General features: G+C 35.8%; 1 protein-coding gene across 2 annotated transcripts in view; it reads right to left on the minus strand.

Moving 5' to 3' along the window:
• DPYD (dihydropyrimidine dehydrogenase) overlaps window positions 1–24,467 on the minus strand; it is a 1,077,299-nt gene that overhangs the window by 370,873 nt on the left and 681,959 nt on the right. For both annotated transcript variants that reach the window (XM_072644083.1, XM_072644082.1), the window contains one exon: window positions 6,327–6,395. In XM_072644083.1, coding sequence (XP_072500184.1) covers window positions 6,327–6,395 — 69 coding nt within the window. The remainder of the gene's footprint in view (window positions 1–6,326; window positions 6,396–24,467) is intronic.

The following is a 24,467-nucleotide window of genomic DNA, read 5'->3' on the forward strand; positions in this document are numbered from 1 at the left end:
CAGTTATTTTCTTCAGCAGAAAACATTTTTATAAATTGACTGAGCAACTATAAAATACCTCAAAACTATAAGTCTCAAACAAAGTATCTTCTGTACATATGTTAAAATCATATGCAATTTGAGGAAAGTCATGGCTACTGAGGCAACTCTATTTCATAGTCTCTTGAGTGTTAACATCAAATAAATCAGTAGAAAGGAAAGCCTATGCTCATCAAAGGTGTCTACCAGTGGTGGGGAGCTTGATTGGCACCATGTCTTACAAGGAAAAGGTTCTAAAATGCTTTTGTTCACAGATATGATTTTGCTGAATTCACTGAGCCCAGAACAGTAAAGGACCAATTCAAGAAGATACATGTACGTTAGAAAGAGTTTGGTCATCTATAGATTTAGAAAAAGAAAATTATGCACATAAAAGCCTATCTTTCCTAGATTATTATCTACATTTGGAGAGAAGACTACTAAATTATTGAGACATTTTAAAATGGACGGTGAACAGGACTCAGAACTGGAGAGGAAAAGATCAAGTTTGATTGTATTTGTGAATTTGTACAGTGCTATCAATGATCCTAAACTTCTCCTTGATATACAGACCATCTTTTACAATACTGATGTTCTCCTGTGTTATATCAAGGAACCAAAAACTCATAAGAAGCTAAATTGTAAACAAATCAGAAGGTGAAATATAGATGCCTGCTGTGTATAAGAAGGCTGAAGCATATTACCAGCATGTAATGGCTTGGTGGAAAGCCAACTTAGGATGTAATTACCTAAATTTAGATAGTAAATGTCAACCTTGAATAAGCCATTTAAGCTCTCCAGAGCTCAGTTTCCTGATCTGTTCATATATATATATATATATATATATATATATATATATATATATATATGTGTGTGTGTGTGTGTGTACTGGCATATAAAATATCTTGAGTAACTTATATGGTCAAAAAAGAAACTGGGATGGTCATGTAATAAGAATGAAGAATTACTAGGCACATAGTTATAATGACTGTAGCAGTCATTCACAAAATATTAAAAGAATCAGAGGAAGATTTCCACTATGTTGGGTTGCACATATGTGGAATATTTGAGGAAAGACAAGGTCAAGAATTTCAAAGGATGAGAAGGTATGACTGGTTTGTAATCTCTACCAACAGAAACAGTATCAACATCAGAACAACATGAGTCCACTGAAGTAATGAAATAAATACAGCAATTTTCCTTGCAATGGAATCTGCTTTAATGGGATTGTGATTTAGGAAATATATGTCAATTTGAAAGTGCAGAAGATAGCAGAGAATAAATGTGAAAGAGTTACAGACCTAAACAAAAAGTTTAAGAATACTCTTTAATCCAATGATACCACTACTGGCTCCATGTCCTAGGAAAGTTAAAGACCGAAGAGAAGTCGGAGGTATAAACTGTTTACAGCAGAACTTTTGTATAGTGAAGAACTAGGTACAATGTGGGTGTCCATCAGCTGAGAACAAACTAAATTACAGAATAAGAAGGGAGTGATGAGATATTATTGCACTGTAAGATATGACAGATATGAAGAATTCTAAGAAATTTGGAAAGACTGATGTGAACGGAGAAGTAGCTGAGTAGCACAGCGGATAGAGTGGCTGGCCTGGAGTCTGGAAGACTTCCATGCAGCCTCAGACATCTATTAGCTGTGTGACCCTCAACAGTAAAATGGTGATAGTAACAGAACCTAACTCATGGGATTATTGTGAGGGTGAACTGAGATACTATTTGTAAAGAATTTGGCAAACCTTAAGGCACTATAGGATGATATGCTCAGCTATGATGATGAAGAAAGATGAAGTAACTAGAACCAAGAAGAAACTTCAATGACCACAATAATATAAAGGAAGTTAATAATAGAGGGCATTGACATTTTGACCAGCATAGTTACCAATTTTTATTTCAAAGGACTGGAAATGAATCTTATCTTTCTTTATTTTGTAAATAAATAGTAGACTAGGGGTGGGTTGAGGCATGAGGTAAAAGATGTAGTCTATGTTTGGATTTGTTATGCTAAACTTTCCTTTTTTATTATTATGGGGAGTCACTGGGAAGTGATACTAACACTGAAAAGAAAGCATCAGCAAAATTTTAAAATAAATATGATGTAGTGTAAAAACTGTTAGAGCCTTTAAAAGGAGCAAATGCTCATTTTGATGATAAATGATAGTTGATGACAAATGCCAAGGAAAACAAATAAGAGTTGTTTTAGCTATGTTGAGGGCAAGAAAATCAAGAAAGGTTTAAAAGTAATAGGCATAAAATGAATTGTATAGGTTATTCCATGACAGCTATTATTTTATTTGATGTCAGCATAGATGTGTGGAGGAGGTAGATGGAGAAACACTGTAGATGGTTTGCCTAGGTTCTAACGAAGAACAAAATGAGAAGAACCTAGAAAACACTGTATACAGCAACAGTAGTATGTTCTAAAAATGAATGAGTAACTTTTTTTTGTCTATTATAAATACCCAAATTAACCATAAGGGCCATAGAAAATAGGTGCTATCTGAATCCAAAGAAAGAACTGATAAACAGAAGTATGTATAGGATAATTTTCCATAAATATAAACCTATTTGTTTCTAAGGGTAGTCATCTCTAGGGTGGGGTGGAGAAGGCAATGAACAAAAGAAACTGACATGATCATTTTGTTGAATATTTGAAAGAAATAGCAAATTGTGCATAGTAGATGTGCATTTTCACATATAATCATTTTGTTTTATTGTACCAAGCTATGGAAATGTTTGTTGTATTCCAAAAATTAAAAAGAAAATAAAAATAAAGAAAAAAGAGTTGTTGCTCTAGACAGCTAGGTGGCACTGGAGTTTAGAAGACCTGAGTTCAAATCCTGAGACACTTACTGTGTGGCCTTGGTCAAGTCACTTAACCTGTCTGCCTCAATTTCTTCAGCTATAATATGGATATAATAATAGCACCTCCCTGTCAGGGCTGTTGTGAGGATCAAATGAGGAAATAATTACAAAGCACTTAGCCTGGAGTCTGGCATGAAGTAAGTACTGTATAAATGTTAGCAATTATTCATTCATTCATTCATTTATTATCTGGTTCAACGTCAACATAGCAGAATGTCTTTAGCGTAGTATTCCGAAATTTTCCTCATGAATTTATTACTTATTTATTGAATATTTTATTAATGAGTTGAAGGAAGATGGAGATGTATACTTGTCAAATTTGTAGATAACAAGTTAGAAGAAATAATTAAATAGCACACTGGATGATGGAAGACACAAAAAGAACTTGAAGGAAACAGTAGTCAACAAATTGCAGCCAGAAGGGGCCTCCTTGTTTTTGTATGTACAATGAGCTAGACATGGTATTTGTATTTTTAAATAAAGTTCCATTGTATATTGAAATGCAAAAAAACCAAAACAAAACAAAAAAAAAAACACCTTTCTTAACTCAGTGTATAATACAAAAACCAGCAGTGGGGTGGACTTGGTCCTCTTTCTGTAGTTTGCTGACCCCATATGCTAGAGTATTTGGTTACTCTGATGAGATGAAATTCAATAAAGGTAAATGTAAAGTCTTACACATGGGTAAAACAAAATAAACAAACAAAAAAGTGGGACAGCTAGGTGGCACAGTAGAGTCTTGAGACAGGAAGACTCATCTTCTTGAGTTCAAACCTGGTATCAGACACTTACTACCTGTGTGACCCTGGGCAAGTCGGTAAAACCTGTTTGCCTCAGTTTCCTCCTCTGTAAAATGAACTGGAGAAAAAAAAGGCAAACCACTCCAGTGTCGTTGCTAAAAAAACCCCAAATGGGTTCATGAAGAGTTAGGCAAGACTAACAAACAACTGAACAACAACAAAACAGAACTCAACTTCCCAAGTATGAGATTGGAGAAGCAGCTGTGGACAGATCGGGAAAGACCTGAGGCTTTTAAGAAACTCAAAGTTCAATATAAGTCTGTAGTGTAGTGTGGCAGCCAAAAAGTTCATGCCATCTTGGAATGAGTAAGAGAGGCATAGCTTACAATAACTGGGAGGTGACAGTGCTGTTGCACTTTGCCCTCATCAATCCTCACTTGGAATATTCCATGGCTTAAGAAAAACATGAATAAATGTAAAGGAACTGGGGGATGTTTAGCCCAGAGAAACAAGAACCAAACTTTTTTTTTTCCTATTTGGCCCCAGAGGACTGAAAGAAAAGTAATGGACTGAAGACGTAAAGAAGTAATTTCAGATTGAGTGTTAGAAAATACTCCCTAAAAATTGGAGCTGTCCCAAAGTAGCATGCATTGCCTCGGGAACTACTGGGGTCCCCCTCGTTGGAAGTTTTTAAATAGAGCCTGGATGACCACTTGCAGGCTATGTTACAAGGGGACTTTCTTTCATATGGAGATTGTACTAGCTATAGTCTTCGAAAACTAAGGATGTACACAGACAGTACACAGGGAGGTAGATATTTTCTAACTCTCAAATTCTGTGATTGTGTAAAACAAATATCATTATTCTCATCTTGTATTTTAGGAAAATGAGGCAGATAAAAAATAATCTGTGAAAAGTTATATGGCTGATAAGTACCAGAGTTGAGATATGAACAAAAGATGAACCAGAATAGATAGACTATATGTGACATAGAGCGCTGGAAGAAACATATTGATTAGATTATGGATAAATCTGAATATATAGGTATTTGTTAAGAAAATTATGCTAATAATTAAAGCTATCCCAATCTGAAATCATCTTCCTCAGAGTTCCCTTCAATGGATAGCTGTAGGTAAAAATTAGTTGATTATTTGGAGGCAGGAGATTCCTGCTCAGATATGGATTGGACCAAAAGGTTTCTGAGATTGTTCCCAACTCTAAAGTTCCTTGATTTGTGATCATTAGCACTGGGGAGTATTGAAACTACTCCAGTTTCCTGCTTTGAAGAAAGATGTGGGGACCACTGACTATATCGTCCTTTATGATAAAACATGGACAGGTCTACATTTAAAGTTGATAGAGTTAAATATTTTAGTACTGAGTCCCTTTACAGATTGACATTTCTGATGAATTAGCTGGTCTTTGCTTTGGTGGTTCAGGGAACCTAGAAAGTCTTTTTATAATGAATAGAACTCTAAAATGTGCTCTTGAATAAAATAGCAATTTAAAGGATTTGGGAATGTGAGAATTACTTACCTCTAAGAGTTAGTATGCTCAATACATGAAGGTTCTGGTTTCCCAAAGGCTAATGTAAATACAATTGCTTCCTAAATTGATACCCATTACTGGAGAAAATGATTTTTAAGGATTTTATTCTTAGGAAACAGGAAGAGGACCAAGCAGCAAGATAAAGCCATTCATCATAGTCAGTTTCAAATTGGCATAGCTCATGTCAAGCATAGATTTTGTAGATTTCATGGTCAATTAGGTAAATACATGTATAAAATGGACCTAGTACTGAAGATCACAAAGCCCATTACTGATAATGCTTAATTTCATTCCTCTAAATCCCAGAAGTGATATCCGCCCCTTCACAGATTTGAGATGTACAGATAAAAGAAAATTTATTTAGAGCATCATAATGAGCTTTGGAACACCTTGGGAACAAAACCAACTAATTAAAAAGTATTGTCAGATATAATACCCCATTTTTTCAAAGTATTTTTAAAAATTATATTTAATTGCTGATAAAGCGTCTTTCATGATAGATGCAAGTATATATATGTATATATGTATATATATATTTAAATAGGTATTTTTCCTATTTGAAATATAAATTTGAGTGAGTTGTTTGGATTTGTGTAAGATCTTATATATTTTATAGGATATTTGCTGAATACTATTCAATATTGTAGCTTTCTGTTCTATCATTTTATGTGATTTTTGTATTAAAACGAAAATAGTATTAAATGAACTTTTTATATTTTAAATATTCAAGAGTTCTTTATTCAAAAATTTCTTCTCATGCTGTCAAACTAGTTTGCCTGAAGGCAAGGTAAGATCAAGTTAGACTCGCAAAGGTAGAATTAAATTTTATCATGGCATCCATCATAATATACAGTTTGCTTAATATGCAAATAAAAAGTATACAGGTTCAGAGAATAAAGGTCTTTTAGATAGTGTATAAAATCCAAGGCACCACTTTTATAGAACAGATTTCTTTTAAATTTTCATTTCTATCATTTTAATGAAAACATGGGATAAACAAATTATCATGGACAAGATTCAACTTCTCATTTTTCAGTTCACTTTTGCTTCCACTGTTAATTCTTTTACCAGCAGCTTTTTATTTAAAACTAATAAAAATAGACCAAAAGAAATAAAGAAGTATATTAAAGAAACAATTACCTCAGCCATTTTGGAAAGTTCAGTCCAGTCATTTTTGTTGTAAGTGCACATGAGGCTAGCAATTACAATCTATAAAGAAAAAAAAGAAAGAAAATGAGTCCCATATAACTGTACATTTGCCTGGGAGTATATTAATATATGTTTGCATATATGTATGTATATACCCATATGCAAAAAGCTACACACATACACATATATTTCTGTTCACAAAGTATGAATGGCTATGAAACATTTTCAATTTTGTGTTTAAAATCATTAAGGTCCAAATGCTTTAAATTGTGAAAAAAAGATACCTTTAAGGTAGTCATACTGTCCCTTCTATACTAATTTAATAGGCTGTAGTTAAAAAGTATATGTACTTATACCTAGACCCATGAAATCATTGATTTAGGAAACTCCTGGTGTGGTAATTTCCTCCACTGATACTAACTGGCAACTCAGTAGAGTTGCCTGGGGCACAGAGAGGTGAGAGTGAGCTGTCCATGTTGCCAAATAGTTAATCTATGTCAGAGGCAGGACTTGCACCCAGTTCTTTCTCATTTCTAGGCTGACCTATTTACTATATCAACCTTAAGACTTCTGTATTTTTAGGGGAGCACTAGCCATTCCTATGACAGGTTATCACAATTCTCTGCCACCCCAACCTCCTTATTAGCCACCTGTGTCCTTTCCCCTTCTCTGGACCTTCCATAGTTAGATTTTCACATTTTCCCTCCTCATTCATTGTGATCTATCTGCTTATAACTTCAGATGTCAGGAAGTAATCAGATGTAATTCCTTATAAAAATAACTAATACCCCATAATTACTCAACAAACCTTCTGTTTATTTGGGACTAAATCTTGACATCCACTATTTACCAGAGAGGAGTGGCAATTGCCAAGTATAGCCTGAGTGCTGGGTGAGGGAATCCACTTCTCCTGCATCACTTATTCCCTTCGTTTTTCTGCTGTGGCCTCACCTAGCCCCAGATACTTCTTTGTTCTCTAAGTAGCAGATTTACTTTGTTTCTTCAGAAAACCAATTGTATACTTATCTCTCCATGGGAGTCAATTTGTTCCTTGGCATGTGCATATGTGTGTATATGTGAATGCATGTAGACTTGCATCTGTATATGGCTATACGTGCACATGTATGTGTAGCGGATAGACAGCTGGTTTCAGAAATAGGAAGATTTGGGTTCAAGTCTTTGTCTTCATTTTTACTACTGTATGTGGGACTAGCAAGTTACTTGTACTCTCTGGATTTCCAGGGAACCCTCTTAGGCAAAGTGAAAACAAAGACAAGCTCACATCTGCATAGGAGAAAGGAATTGCCTCACCAAGCCTTCTTACATCAGTGAAATCACAAATCCAGAAAATAAATGAATGAATAACTAAATAAATATGAGTATATGTACAGACATACAGCAGAAATGTCACTGAAAGGTCAGTGAAATTCCTTCCAACTCCAAATGCTGTGATTCCAAACAGTTCAACGTTACTCTTGTTAAATATCTGGTATGTATGTGGCACTACAAAATCTCTATCTGTCCATCTGTGTCTTCTTACTTTACAGACTCATAACATTAAGTGGCTCTAGCTAGCCACACTATCATTATGTTTTTTGATATGTAAGTGGAATGTGATTTATTCAAGGTAAGTTGTAAGAGGCAGAGCTAGTCCCTGTGTGTGTGTGCATGTGTTTGTGTGTGAGTGAGTGACAGAGAGAGAAAGAGAGAGAAAGAGAGAGAGAGAGAGAAAGAGAGACAGAGAGAGAAAGAGAGAGAGAGAGAGAGGGAGAATGTGTATATAGTGTCTTTTAGTCTATAGGAACACATAAATGTGGCTTCTGCCTGAGTATAGTGCCTGACACATATTAAGTACTTAATAAATGTTTATTGATTGATTGGAATGAGCTTGACTTTGGAGTATTCAAATACCCATATAAGTTCCACTCAGAAAGTAATGCAGACATCAAATTAACAGAATGAAAGAGAACTGCATGATCATTAAATACATATGGAGGACATTTAGTGTTCAATGAGGTCCAAAAAACCCAGTGTTACAAAGAATTTTACTTTACGATGAAAAATCTTATAACAAAGCCAAATATAGTTTTATATTTTGTCTTGTTAAATACATACATATAACTTTAGAAAAATGTGAACACTGAATCATAGATGCTTGGAGCAGGAAGGGCCTTAGAGACTAGCTAACCCAACCCCCTCAAAACCTTATAATAGCAAACTGCATTTATGGGAAAGAATTATTTTAAAAATCACATACTACAGGAAAATGTCAATGAGAATGTCATTTTACAAGTTAACTTCTCCCTTCTGAAAATCATTGGAAAAAATGAAAATATGAACCTTTGTTCCCCGACAAAAAGAGAAAAACGTATTTCCCTAAAAAATTAATGAATTAATAATTTTAAATTACATAAATTATAGGTCAAATATTATTATCCTTCTGGAATAACCCATTATATTAATTATTCACACTAATCTATAAACTACTTTCCTTGGACCAAACTATGGTGGCAAAGAAATGTGTAAGTTGTCTTCTCAAATTCCCGTATTCTTTAAGGAAACTAAGCTAGAAACAGATTCTGACAACAGCATTTTATATTCTGTAGCCATACTGTGAACTGCATTGGAAATCCAGACAACAATTCAACTTCAAGACAAACTAAATTTTTTAGCAGGGAAAAACTGCAAAGTAACAAAGGTGAACAACTGTAAGTTACAAGTAGCGGAGTTAGGTTTTGTCAGACAATTTAACAAAATCACTCCCAGCTCTGTTGGGATTATGTGAAGAAGGATGAATAGGCTGGGATATGTGATGTTTCAAAGGCCTGTTAATTAAGAAAACATGTTTATTAAATATTAATTAACTTTATGCTATTCAAATGTTAAATTAATTTTCTGCCTGGAACATGAAGGGCACCGTCAACAATGCCACTTGAGCAATATAGCTAAAATGTACACATTAAAAATAATCATGATAGACTCTTTAAAGTTGCATTAACACACAGTGCTTCTTTTAAGGTTTTAAATGATGACATTAGCATTTTCTAAATCACATTTTTATATTCTTTAAAAAGAGACCTTTCCTTTGGAGTCTACAAATCATTTTCTATAGCTCCAAAGTGCAAATGTGTACATTAAGTCTCATCTCATTGCTTTCCATGAAAGAATGGAGCTGTGTTCCTGAAGAAAAACACTGGGACTCAAGATATAATGAGCTAATCATAAAAAATGCAGAGACATCGAGAGTTGTAAACAATATTAAAGGTCAATAAAATGAAGAAGAGTTGTGTTCATTGCCAGAAAGAATAAAGAGCTTACAGAGCAGACTAAAGTTCCAAGTTTCAAGAGAAACTATATTTCCAAGGGCTGCAGGAAAGAAGATGGATGGGTAGAAGGATGGGGCAGTTACAACTTTCAAGATGCATTCTCTTCTCAGGAAGTCCGAGTCTTCACCTTGTAATTGATTACAATCCAAGTTTTTTCAAATGGCCTCAAACAAAACTATTTCAGAAGCCTAAAATATGATTGGCAATACTAAGGTAGCATATTCTCTAAAAAAATGTTACATTAACATTCTTTTATTTTCTTTCTTTTTATTTTTTTACTGCATGGGAAAATGCAAAATGTGATATTTCACTGGATGGTCCTTTTCAGAAATTGGTTGAACTTGATGGGTTGTAAAGCCATTTCCAACTCCAAGATTCTATTCTAGTCATACATTCTAATTCTCCTCCTACATATCATTTTTTTCTGATCATCATGTGAATGTTTAACCTGTGTGAGATCTCCATAAATTAATCTTTTTGGTGAACATACATTTGGCATTCAAACAACATGGCCAGCCCATTGGAGTCAGAAAAAGTGATACAAGGACACTCTCAAGATCTCTCTTCAGAACTTTAGAACTGATTGCATGACATAGGAGACACTGGCACAAGACTGCCCAGCATGGTATGCCTTCATCAGAGAAGATGCTGTGCTCTATGAACAAAGCAGAATTGAAGTAGCTCAAAGGAAATGTGAGATGCATTTAGAGAATACACCCCAAATGTTCACATGGACTATTTGTGCCTGACCTGTGGTACAGCATTCCAGCCACAATCAGAAACACTGTAACTTGACTCTAACATAGTGATATCATTCGGATCCTCTTTGATAATGAAAGATAACCACCAGAAAGAACCCCTATGTAAGTGTGACTAAGTTGGAAAAAGAAAAAAAAATATTTGCTGAGACTAGCTGGGACTATATGTTTTCTTTCATGACCAAAACATAGTCTGTGACTTTTGGGATACTAGCCTTGCTATTTGTACATCTTTGGAGAAAGGGGCTAAGCTGGATATTCTGTAGAAGACTGGTGGTATGCTGGCATATATGCAACAGTAGGGCAAGGAAGGATAGGATGGGAGTTTAAATGGGCAGCAAAGGTCTTTCAATTACCATAGACGGGCTGTCAAGAGGCTTAGTTTCAAATAGAGCAGGCACCGAGCCAAAAGGATCAATTGGAAATGATAAATCAGAAGATGAGTGCCAGAGAAGTCTAAAGAAGGAAGGATGGGGAGGCTACTATAGTTCTTGGAAGATAGGATTTGGAGTCTGTTGAAAAAGGAATTCGACCTGGCCAGCACATATTAAGTACCTAGGATATTCCAGGCTCTAAGTGTACTAGGCACCAACAAAGACAAAAAAGATAAAACAATAGAATCAGTAAGAAGATTAAAAACCTAAGACAAAAAAATAAAAATGCCCTTCCCTCAAGGACTTACTCTACTTGGTAGGAGGTGGGAGGATCCAACTTGATGTAGGCTCTCTTTGTCTGCATTGCCACTCAACTCTCATCTAAGCTGGGTTGCACAAAAAGTCACAGATTTTACAAGCCCTTTATTTTACGGATGGAGAAACTGAGGCCCAATTAAAGAATGTGATTCATTCAAGGTAAGTTATGAGATTAGACCTAGGACCCACTTGGAGCAGTTAGGTGGCACAGCTGATAGAGTGCCATTCCTGGAGTCAAGAGTTCAAATCTGCTCTCAGACACTTGCCAGCTGTATGACCATGGACAAGTCACTTTACTTGTTTGCCTCAGTTTCCTCCTCTGTAAAATGAACCGGAGAAGGAAATGGCAAACTATTCCAGTATCTTTGGTAAGAAAACCTCCAGTGGGGTCACAGAGAGTCAGAAACGACTGAAAAATGACTGAACAATGACAAGAAGAAACTAGGTCTCATATACAGTCATTCAACTTTAGGTTTGGGGTTGTTTATATTTTACCATACTGCATTTCCATATAATTAGAATTCTAATGTATAAGGACAAGTTTTGTTTTCTATTTGATAACTGCACGTTTCCTTTTCACTTAAGAAGTTTCAAATTTGTCATCCTTTCCAATTTGGCTCAATCAGCGGTACAGCTTATTGATACTTTAATAGTGTATACACAAGAGCTAATTTGAGATGTACTTAGATAGACCTGTTTCATTTGGAAGTTTTAGCACCCAGAGGCAAAGGGAAAGTGTTTATTTAATGAATTACCTCTTCAAATTAATAAAACAAGTAATTAATACTATATTAATGGGTAACTTAGGAGTTAAAAACAAAAGAAAAATAATGAAAACACTCAACTTAATTACCATGGAGTAACATGCTGGATTAAATATTTAGGGCAATTTCTCCAGAACTATCCATACCACACAGGGGGGCTGTGAAAATTATTGAGTTATTTTCTGTAAAGGGTTTTAAATTCTCAGAAGAAAATTTGATATAAATACAGAGCGTTATTGTTAATTTTACAAGAATTTCGTTATTTTGCTCTCATTAGCTACGATTATATATTTAATGCACATTCACTCATATACTCCCCCTGAGTAAGTTAGCCAATTTCAGAGTTTCACTATCTCCTTTTCATCACTAGCTTATATTTATGTAGAGCTTCAAGATTTACAAAGTACTTTTTTTCCCAACACAATTTTGTGGTGGTAAAACAGAGACTCAGAAATGCTAAGTGACTTGCCCAGGGTCAGGTTACATCAAATCAACAAGCCCATTAATTAGTGATCATGCGCCTGGTACTGTGCTAAATACTGGGGAATTCAAAAAAGACATAGTTTCTCCCTTCTAATAGCTCACATTTTAATGGAGGTGGTGGGTGGTGAGAGACAAAAATGAATAACTATGAACATGACAGACATATACAGAGTAGATGGAAGACAATGTAGGAAGAGAGGGCATTAGCCCCTGGAGGGTGGGAGGCCATTCTACTTTGATTAAAGCCATTAATACCATTAACAAATTAACATGACTAAATTTCACAATAAGAAACTAGCCTCAGACAACACTTTCAGTTATAAATGTGTACCTGGAATGAAGGCTAAAGGTCTTAGTTTAATAAATTATCATCTTACTTAAGAGGCATACAAACAAAATAAGAATTTACAAATTTAGCTAAGCTATTGTTCTTCTCTATCAAGGACTACAATGGTTGATCCTTACTCATAACACATATATTAAGCTCATTTTTTCCCCTCTGTTTTCTTTCTTCTTGATTTTTCTGTCGTACATTACATCATTTGCAAACTCTTGTTTCTAAAACTCTATGAATCAATGGCTTTTATAACAGTGTATCATACTATGTTCTGTCATCTCTCCTACCATTATTTTTTCTGTTTTCCTAAATGACTTTTCCTTGTCTAATGAGCTAACTATGGAGATCTCCAGAGATTCAGGCTTTGGCTCTATTTTTTTTTCTCCCCTGGACAGTGTACTCATTCTCAGAATTTCAGTTATCATCAATATGCTGATAATCCATCCATCCATTCACCTAATGGTCCTCACCTCATATAAACTAGAGTCCTATATTTATCCAACAGCCTATGAAACATTTCCATTGGATAGTCTTGCCACCCTATCAACCTAACAGTTGTTCATAGATCCAAATAGCAATGAGAAAAATTCATTCATTTTACAAATCAAGATGGTCAAATCTTTACTCACTGATGTCTAGCCAATGGGACTATCAGCCAGATCTTGTCTAATTGCTCTCTTATTAATTTGATCTTCAGTACTACTTAGACCTTAACTCTTAGCAACACTTCTTTTTCCAAGTATGTCCTTTCAGACACCTATTCTGTCACTTTAGCCCCAACTGCTTATTTCTGGTCATTTGGAATGTTTAGAACTCGTGCTATGCTTGTTTCCCCAGGGATTTCCTTAGGGGAAATTCCCTACGTCCCTAAATCTTTTCAGGCACCATACCTTTAGATTGGTCTTTTGAAATTCCTATAATTTACACATAAGTTCTACCCTATTTTCCCTATAAACAATGTAGGGCTTTTTTTTTTTTTTAAGAACCAGTGATGTTCCCAAAACTTTGTTATGTGCTGGAGATATAAAGAGAAAAAGAAGCTAGTGCTTGCCCTCAAGGGGCTTACATTTTAAAAAGATACAACAAGAGCATATATAGATACACATCTAGAGGATGCCCACAAAGTGGATACAGGGTAATCTTAGAGGATGGAGGCACTAACAGCTAGGGAAGTAGGAAAGACCTCATAAAGAAGGAAGCATTTCAGCTAAGTGTTAAAGTAAAACAAGAATTCCCAAAGGCAAAGGTAAGGAGGAAGACGTTTCCTGGCATAGAGGAGAGCATTCCAATATTGGCAGAGAGGATGCTAGGGAGGGAGATAGCCAGCAAAGGAATGAAGGTGGGAGATGGAGGATCATGTATGAGAAGGAACAAGAAGGCCATAGCATAGGGGAGTATAATGTTCAAGATGGGGGGAAAAGTAAGAAGGGGTCATTTTGTGGAAAGTTTTAAGGAAAACTAAGGAGTTTACATTTTGTCCTAAAGGAAATAGGGGGTCAATAGGATTTACTGAGTATGGGTGAGAAATGGTCAGATTTATTCTCCAGGAAAATCTTTTTGTCAGTTGTGCTTAGGATAGACTGAAGAGGGGATGGACTTGAGGCACAGAACCTGATTAGGAGGTAATTACAATAATCTGAGTGAACTAGGGAAGTGACTATGTGAATGCAAAGAAGGTGACAGATGCAAGAGATATTATGAAGATAAAAATGACAAGATTTGGAAACTGTTGGTATATGTAAGGGAGGAGTCTACAATAACACTGAGATTAGAGATGATCAGGAGGATGGTGATGCCCTTAAAAGAAATGGGGAAGCTCAGAAGGAGAATAAGTCTTCAAGGGAAATATGAATTCTGATTTGTACATGTCAGTTTGAAATGACCTTAGCTGAATGTGCTAAATACTCAAAAGACATGTGGTAATGTGGGACTACTTCTCAGTGGACATACTGAGGTTGGATTTGTAGATATGGAAATTATCTGCATAGAGATGATAGCTGGACCCATGGAATCTTATAAGTTCACCATGCAAGAGAATGGAAAGAAAAAAAGAAGACCTAGACTAGAGAGCTTTAGGCTATGCCTATATTAAGGGACTGATGATCCACCAGAGTGGATGAAGGGGGTAATCACATAAAAAGACAACTAACTAAGAAAGAGAGAATCCAGCAGGAAGAGGAAAAAGAATACCAAATGCTGCAGACAGGTTAAGAAGGATGAGGGAGGGCTAAGAAAAAAAAATCATTAGATTTGACAATTAAGAGATCATTGGTAACTTTGGAGAGAACAGTTTCACTTAAATAAGAGTCTGGAAGTCAGACTGAAGAGAACTGAAGATAATGAGAGGAAAAGGAATAAAATCATTTGCTTATAAAGAATTTTATTTGTTTTTTTTACCAAAAATTTTAGCCAATAAAAGAGAATAGTGAATAGGAAGAAATTTTTAATGTTCATTACTAGAAATGATGGACAGGGATGCAATATGAATTGAAAGAAACCGGTCTCTATGAATACCAAGAAATGGAAAGATAACGGGGGCAAGAGGTCTAAAATGAAGAGAAGTTGTTAAATATGAAACAGGAATTCTAGAGAGCACAGAGGAAGGGGATGGGCAAGTCTGGAGTGGGATATCATGGAGCAGAACTGTGGTGGTTGAATATGATAGAAATGTGAGCTAGGAACTGGAGTGGTGAACTAAGAAGTGGTGCCTGAATGACCACAAGCAGCCTGGTAAACTGGATTCTGGGTCTCCAAGATTCTTTCTTCTGCAATTCATATTATGCTTATTTTTATCATTCTTTTACTAACAATTCTACAACTATTTTCCCATTCTTCCCTTGTTTACTTAATGCATTAAAAGTAGGCTACTTGGTCTAACTTTCTAGACCCACTATAATAGGGTTTTTTCAGCTTATCCAAATTGACTCTCCATTATACCAATAAAACACCCTCTATTTCAGTCAAGTTGATGTCCTTCTTGGCATAGTTACATAGAAAGTTCACTCCTATCTCTAAGCCTCTATCAATGTTGTTTCTTCCAAGTGATATGCCACCTTATTCCATGTTCTTTAAGTTTTTATTTGCCATCTCTCCCATGACAAATTCCTTCACTATTGAAGATCAAATTGATTTTTCCTCCTCTGAGCTCCTAAAGCAAATGCCATGGCGGTTGTTTATCACTTATATTATTCTCTATTATTTCATGTGTCTGTTTGTATTTGACTCTGGGTAATATATAGCCAACTATGGCGTAAGCTACTTTTGGTCAAAGACCATGAAGTACTCCTTTTCTATCCACCACAGCCATAAGCACTGTGCTTGGCACACAACAGCCAATGAATAAATAATTTCTGATTAATACTTGATAATTGACAGGACTGTGCTCAATATGATTTTAATGACTTTAATATTTTATTTCTAGCTTAACCACCTGTTTCATATGGCAATAAATATAAAAATAATCTCTTATAACATTTGAGATCACATATGTTATGGTTTCAGGAGATGGGTAGCTTAGTGGTTCCACCTACCTTACCCAGATTTTTCAGGTGGGAGTCCTATACTGCCCTTCATTTTGGGCTGCCTCATTTTCCATACTTAATATAACAGTGAATTTCTGTTCTTATTACAAGAAAATTTTCTTGTTACAAGAAAAATGGATGGAAACTATCCCAATTATAATGACTAAGTGAAATATTCTAGGCTAGGAGTTTGTAACCTGAGATTCATGAACTTAAAATATACACACATATGTATATATGTATGCATCTATATACACATGTACATAGGTATATATGTATTTTTAAAGCTATATTTCAATATAATGATTTTGCTTTGTAATACTATGTATTTTAAATCAAACATTTAAGAACTTTACTCTTACAAGGGGTTTATAAGGTTAACCAAACTACCAAATGGTCTATACCATAAAAAATTTTAAAAATCCCTGGGATGGGCAAATCTGGTTCCCTTGTGGAACTTCTATTGATAAACGAGAAGGGCACCACTTGGAACAAAACAAAACAAAAAAACCCAACATCGCAGCCCTAAAATGAGGGCTACTTCAGAGATCAAGTCCTCCTGGAAGGTAGTACACACAAGCCTCTTCCTAGGGTTCCAAGCCAGGACCGAGGTCCTAGGTCAGGGCTCTGGAGCAAGGTAGGTAATAGCCCCAGGTAGCCTCCTTCAGGATAGCAGCTTCCAGGTACCAGCCGAGGTGGGATCTAGTCTGGGTCTATAATGAAAGACAGAACCTGGGCTTATCCATGTCCAATAATGTAAAAATAGAGTACATTCTGGCCCATAGCATAAAGACCTAATCCAAGAACATAAACTAGAGACATGAGCAAATGCACAAGCAAACAAAAGTGGGGGAAATGAAGAAATTATTCATTTAGAAGGAAGAAATAAAATGACTCAGGAAGTAAAACACAAGGCTTTCTTTCCTCTTTTGGTATGTTACTTTTCTTATCATTTCTGCTTAAAAGGAGATTGTCACGGTCCTCCTCATAATTTTATTTTTTATCTCCATCTATAATAATATGTTGAATGCTGGAAATTAAAACATTTCCTCCTCTTGAATGTGCTTTTCCCCATCATTTCTATTCATTGACTTGTTCTCATGAATGTGCACATGTAGATGTCAGTGTTTTCCAAAAACAACAAGGAGGAGTTTGTTTTGGAAAAAGAAATCCCTCCCCCTTCCCACACATAATTACATGATCTTTGAAACTTGTAAAACAATCAGGAAAAAAGTAGCCTTTTCAAATGAGGCAACTGTATGACTAGATGGATAGTCCATTCAATTTTGATTAGGACCTACATGTTCTTCTATTTCATAAGATAAAATAATTTGAATTATAGGATTCTAGATTTAGAACTGCAAGGAACCACTCCCTCAGAACAAAGATGAAGAAACTGAGGTCCTAATAGGAAATACCTGAGGTCACCGCGGCAATGCCTGGATTTGATCACAGGTCCTAGAATATCAAATCCACCCATGCTTTCCATAGGAAAGCTGGGTTAGAAAAAGTGAATATATGTATATACATTTGTGTGTATATGCATGTATGTGTGTACATTTATGTGCACACATATGTGTATGCATGTGTACATGTATATGTATATGTGTGTGTATGTGTAAGTGCATGTGTGTGTGTGTGTAAGTGTATCTCAGAATTTCATTGGAGATTTCTATGCTAAGTCAGAATGACCACTGACAAATTTGCAGTAGAGGGGTTTTTTCTCAGGTGTCAGTTGTATTAGGTAATCTACAGTTAAGCCATGAAGCCATGAACTGTATTCAAATTCTACTTCCAAGCTTACCAGCTTAGTGATTCTGGGTTAATCACTTCTTTGAGCCTCAGTTTCTTCATCTGTAAAATGAGGATAATAATAACTACTGCCTACTGCATGGTCACTGTGGGAACCAGATGACAATGCATATGAAGCACTTTGTACATTTAAAGCATATGAAGCACTTTGTACATTTAAAGCACATAAAGGTCTGCTGGTCTCAGCCACTGAGATAATTTCATATGGGGATTCTGTCAACTCTTTTTGAAAGTAACAGAAACTTCCAAATAGGGCTCAATTTCCTTGGCAAGATGGAAGGCTACAATCTGGATCCATCTTTTCAAATGATTCTTTGTGAACAGCGTTTTTAAAAATAGCATAATATGATTCATAACTGTTCAGAGCAAGACAGAGAACTTCCTGTTGAAGAATGTCCTTCTTGGAGAGGGACTAGATAAACTATAGAGCAGAACCTTTGAATTATTTACAAATGCTGCCAACTAATTTGTCATTTAACCAAAGGGATGAAAAAAAGGTGCTCCCCAAAGAAGACCTGGTAGGATCCAATAAAAGTCTGTACTAAAGATTTCCTCTCAGATGCAGCCCACGTTCTCAAACGTCTCATAAATTCTTCTAATGCACTTTCCCATGCACGATCATGAATACCTATTCAATGAAAAGTTTACCATATGCTGTGTTTTTCAGCTACCATGAACAAAGGGCAAATGGTCCCTGGCCTTGTAAATCTGAAACAGAAATACAAAAGCAAAACAAAAAACTCTCTTGCAATTTTATAAAAGAAAAGAATGAATGCAGATTGTAGAGGTTGAATGGGAGCTTGTTTTGAGACCGTGCTGTTCTTTCCTCAGATAGATAGATAGATGGATGGATGGATGGATGGATGGATGGATGGAAGGATGGATGGAGAGATGGAGAGATGGACGGATGGACAGACAGACAGATTAGATAGATAGATAGATAGATAGATAGATAGATAGATAGATAGATAGATAGATAAAGAGAGAGAGAGAGAGAGAGAGAGAGAGAGAGAGAGAGAGAGAGAGAGAGAGAGAGAGAGAGAGACACACACAGTCAATGAAGGACAGACAAGAGAAAAAGGAGATACAAATGTGGAGGACCTAATGGGTTACCCAATCCATCCCCTTGCTAGCGAAGAATTGTTCCCTACAATGCAGCTTTGAGTATTTTGTTCAATCTATTTTTAGAATTATGGGGCTTTTGCCATTTCTTTAGGGAGAATTCACATTGTAAGTCACCGTTAGGACATTTTTCCTTTTTCTAAGGTACTCTTAGTTATACCTCTTGAATGAGCTTAAACAACCCTTTTTCCTCCTGTCTTCTTTATATCTCTTATCTAGAACATTATTTTTCCTTGGTTAAGGTTCAGTAAAGAAGATTTACTACATTTCCTAAAATATGGAGGAGGCTTTTCCACTAGGAATTATGGTTAAGTAAATGCATGCTGTTTATGATAAAGTTGTCAAACCACCAGTATAAAATCTCTCAAGACCAATATAAACATGTTTTAGACACAAGGAAATGTGGCAAATTATTTCATTTTCCTTCACATAAGTACCTAGTTCCTAAATTATCAATCTGGTTAAATTAGTCCATAACTGTTCTCACCAAATTTGAACTTTTAAGAACGAAAGGGCGATTCTGAGAACACTACTTTAGGAAGATCAACCAACATATAGACCGCATCTGAGTGCATATGCAATATTCTATACCCAGAATCTTCCACCTTTCCAAGTAGAGAGATGAATTTTTTTTCATTTTATCCATGGAGACCTCTGGTTACAATTCTGGTTTCATTTCATTGTTCTTTCTATTCATATTGTAATCACTGAGTATGTTGTTTTGCTGTTTCTGCATTTTTAATTGCATATACATCTTCATATATTTCTTTGAATTCTTCATAGTCATTTTTTCTTAAGATACAGTGATACTGAATTATATAATTTGTGCTGCAATTTGTTACATTATTCCCTACTCAGTGGGTGCCTACTTTGCTTCCAGGTCTTTGCTACTACAAAAAAGGGTTATCATGGATATTTTTATATAAACGTGCCCTTTCTTTCTGACGTGGGATTCATTCGGATATATTCCCAGCAGTATAATCTCTAGGTCAAAGGGTATGGTCATTTCAGTCTCCCCCTATATTTTAAGCGTAATTCCTATTTGCTTTAAAAATGATTGGACCAAGTCACAGATCTACCTACAATGTAATAGTGTGCCATATTCCATACTCCCTCTAATATTGACTATTTCTATCTTTTGCCATCTTGGCTATTGAGTAGTATATTTTATGACTTGTTCTTAGTCTCCATCTTTCTTAAGCTCTCTTTGCCATATGACTCTGACCTCCTGCATCCTTTCCGCTCCCTTGACTTTCATTATACTGGTTACTTCTGGTTCTTCTACCTATCTGGCCACTCCTTCATCTCTTTCTCTGGATCATCATTTATGTCACTGCTCCTAACTATAGGTGTCCCCCTAAGTCTTTCTCCCAAGATCTTCCTCTGTTTTCCTGCTGCATAATATCAGTAATTCCTAAAGGTTTATTTATCCTCTCTATTCAGATAACTCCCAAATCTATGTATTCTACCCTCATTTCTCTCTTGGGTTCACCTCAGTTACCTCCTGGATAACTCTTCCCATGTGTCCTATTTGCACCTGAACTTCAACATGCCTAACAGAACCTTATTGACCTCTTCAACAAACTCACTCCTTTAATAAACTACCCTTTTTGGTTAAGGATGCCACCTAGGCTCACAATTTTCAGTATTTACCCTCTTCTCACCCCTTTCCAATTAGTTGGCTCTTTTCTACAACATCTCTCACAGCCGTCTATGTCTTCTCCCTTTATTTTCAAGGCCATTACTCTGACTCAGGTCACTTAGACTATTATAATAAATTTCCAGTTGGTCTTCCAAATCTCTCCTCTCTCCAATCTATCTCCCACAGAGCTGCCAAATTGGTATTTCTAAAATATAGTTCCTACCATGTCATTCTTCTGCTAAGAAGATTTAGTGGCTCCCTATTATTGCCTCTAGGATAAAATATAAACTTCTCAATTTTTCATTTAGTGATAAAATATTTGTGGATTTATTTATATAACTTCTTTTTTTCTTCATTCACTTTACATTCCAGAAAATTGATCCCCTTGTTTGTTAAAGTTGGCAATCCATCTCCCACCTATTTACTCCTTTGCACCTACATGTGTTTGGAATATACCCCTTACTTCCTCAGTCTTTTAAAATTATTCTTAGTTTCATTTCCCATCAAGCTGCACTCCTCTGCACTTCATCCAGCTCCCAGGCCTGGTACCTTCTTCCTCATCCTCTTTCAATTTCTTTTTATGTGTTCTTTTCCCTGTTGTATACAATGTTTTTGAAGGCAAAGACTGTCATTCTTTTTGCTTGCACTATATCTCCACTGTTTAACACAGTGCTTGGCACATTTTCCAGTCATTTTCAGTCATATCTGATTCTTACTGACACTATTTAGGGTTCTTTTGGCAAAGATACTAGAGTGGTTTGCCATTTCTTTCTCTAGCTCATTTTACAGATGAGGAAATTGAAGCAAACAGGTTTAAGTGACTTGCTCAAGGTCACAGTGCTAGTAAATGTCAGAGGGTAGATTGGAATTCAGGAAAACAAGTCTTCCCAACTCTAGGCCCAAACTCTCTCTACACTGTGCCACCTAGCTGTCCCAGCTTGGCATACAGTAAGTGCTTGTAAATGCTTGTTGCCTGGACTTTTGACTTGACAGCTTCCTTCAAGTCAACCCTTTGTGAAGTTGTTCTTGTTCCTTATAGCTATGAGCTCTCTTCTTCCTCAAATAAGCTTGTATTTATTTATCTGAGTGTTGTATCCTCCCAGCAGGATTTAAGTTGGTGGAGAATAAGGACTCTCTTTCATTGCACTTATATCCCCAGGATTTATGACATAGTACAAAATGTACATGGTAGGTACTTATCAACATTTGTTTGATTTAATTTATTTGAATAGCCTCTTGTACAATCTTCAATGGTTTCCGTACACTTTTACCGGATCACAATGGGTATTTCAGAGCTCTTCATTTAATATATATAACTTGTATTATTTTTTCTTAAGTATATCATCACTTGGCCACACTAAAACTAGTTACCCACTTTTCAACTCACCTCCATATACTTATAAAGAGCAACAAATCCACAGAACTTGACTTTAGATATCACCTGGTCCAACTCCCTTGTTTTAAATATAAGGAAGTTGAGACCTGAGCATATGACTTGTTCAGCATTGTTCCTATTCTGTTAGAAAAGCAAAACTACTAAATAATTACAGAATTCTTTCTATTTACTATACTAATATGCAACTCTGATCATAACCTACTGCCTTAATCCAAATTAAATATGCCAGTCACTTCAGTCTGCAAGATTCAATGAACTGCATAAACCACTTATCAAACAATTTGGAAGCTGGACAATAAAACAAAACAAAACATGGTATGGGCATAAATTTGGTCCCTTTGAAAGCATTTAGGTCAAAGCCCCTTCTTTCATAGAATGGCCAGGTCATCTCTAGCAATTTACCTAGCATATCAAAATAGTATGCTACACAATGATTTGTATAACCCTGCATTGCCCACAATAATGGGAAGATGATAGAGGTAGATGGAGTCTCGCAGACACTTAATTTAAATCTATATGTAATCATATATATAATTAAATATATGTCAGTTTCTCAGACACTTAAAATGTATATATAATATATGTATATAATTATATATTTTATGATGATAATGAAGATGATGTCTCTGAGAAATCTAAGAGATACCTTCATCTAAGGGAAAGTAAATGATTACATCAGGGATTGCTATGAGGATCAAATGACATGATACATTTACGAAATGCTTAGCACAATATTTGGCACAGAGTGATAATTCATAAATGTTGACTGATGTATTGTTCTAAATTGGTAGGCCCAAAGGTATCAAGGTTAGTGGAGACACATGGACTCTGATTGTTCATTTTGTGGCTTAAGAAACTTGCTGATATAGAATGATCCAGCAATCTATCTTTACTTGAAAATAGGTGGGTTTAAATAGTAAGATTTATTAAGCACCTACTATGTGCCATGTACTGGGATATGAAAAAAGAATAATCTTTTTGGCAAATCCTGTCTGTCTTCAGGGAATTCACAGTTTACTGGGATGAGACAAGAAGCTAACCAGCTATGTTGGGGTCGATGTACAGTCTTCAGCACTCTTCAGCATGGTCTTCTCCACTAGATTGTACTGACTCTAGAACTCAGGTCGAGGGTCCTATGCCTCAGAAGGCCCATGTCTTCTAAAATCAGGTCTGGTGGAGTTTTTTTGCCCACATCATTCTGTCTTGTAGGAACGGTTAAGAATCACAGAATTTTTTAGCATTGGTTTAGTGGAGTTTGGCACTGAATCATTCAAGACATTTTCAGTTTACAAGAGACCCTTGCAAACATGGCTTAGTATCAGAATGATTTGAAAAGAGGACAATATAGTTTCCAGTGGCTCTGAAAGTACTTTAAATCGTGTCACTCCATCTTCCTAAAAGCAGTGAATTCACATGAATTGGTCTCTCAGTCATGCACTGCAGCCCACGAACCTTATTGTCTTGTCAACAGTTCATGTAAAGCAGCAATTTGAAATGTGTGAAGGGAATGCACACGGTGGCTCACCCTTCCAAAATCACTTGTTCGATTTCTGAGTTGCCTTATCTGATAGCTATCAGGCTTGAGCAATCTGCTCATTTTTTAACTCAGAAAATTTTATTTTGCTGTTGCTGCTGGGTGCAGAGTGACATATTTCCACTAGAACTGGGCCCCAGAATGCTTTGCAGCCCCTGGCATAGTATTTCTCTTGAAGTATAGCTTCAGTAGTCAGCAACTGGCATTGCCTGTGGTCAGAAAACTCTATATTATTCTTGGCAAAATAGAAAAAAATCTACCAGGAAATCATTAGGGATCCATGACCCATGAAGTCACTGAGGAGTTTGACACAACTAATGTGTACTGTTTTAAACGAATGGGAAATAATACACATACACACAAATGTATATGTGTATGTGTGTATACATATTCACAGCCAATAATGATAGCTCAGGCTCCTCCCTGCTTAGTTTGCTCCCTCTCCCTGGAGTTGTGAAAAGTAATCTACACAGGAACATTATTTTTCTTCTTTTTTCTTTGCTTTGGTTCTTTCATTTATTCTCAAACTGAAAGTGACTACAGAAAACCTGATTACCTAATGTTAATTAAATCCATTGCATAATTAGATATCTGACTAGTTTCCAAGGCTGAGATCAGTATATTGTCTCTAAGAGATCATTTCCTCAAATGCTAAGAGGAACATATGTATAAAACTGTTTCACCAAATACAACATTCCAACATCTGTCTCTGAGCTGAGAGGAGGATATTGGTTGGAGGAAGTGT

This window comes from Notamacropus eugenii, chromosome 2 (assembly GCF_028372415.1).
Source record: "Notamacropus eugenii isolate mMacEug1 chromosome 2, mMacEug1.pri_v2, whole genome shotgun sequence".
Classification (NCBI taxonomy): Eukaryota; Metazoa; Chordata; class Mammalia; order Diprotodontia; family Macropodidae; genus Notamacropus; species Notamacropus eugenii.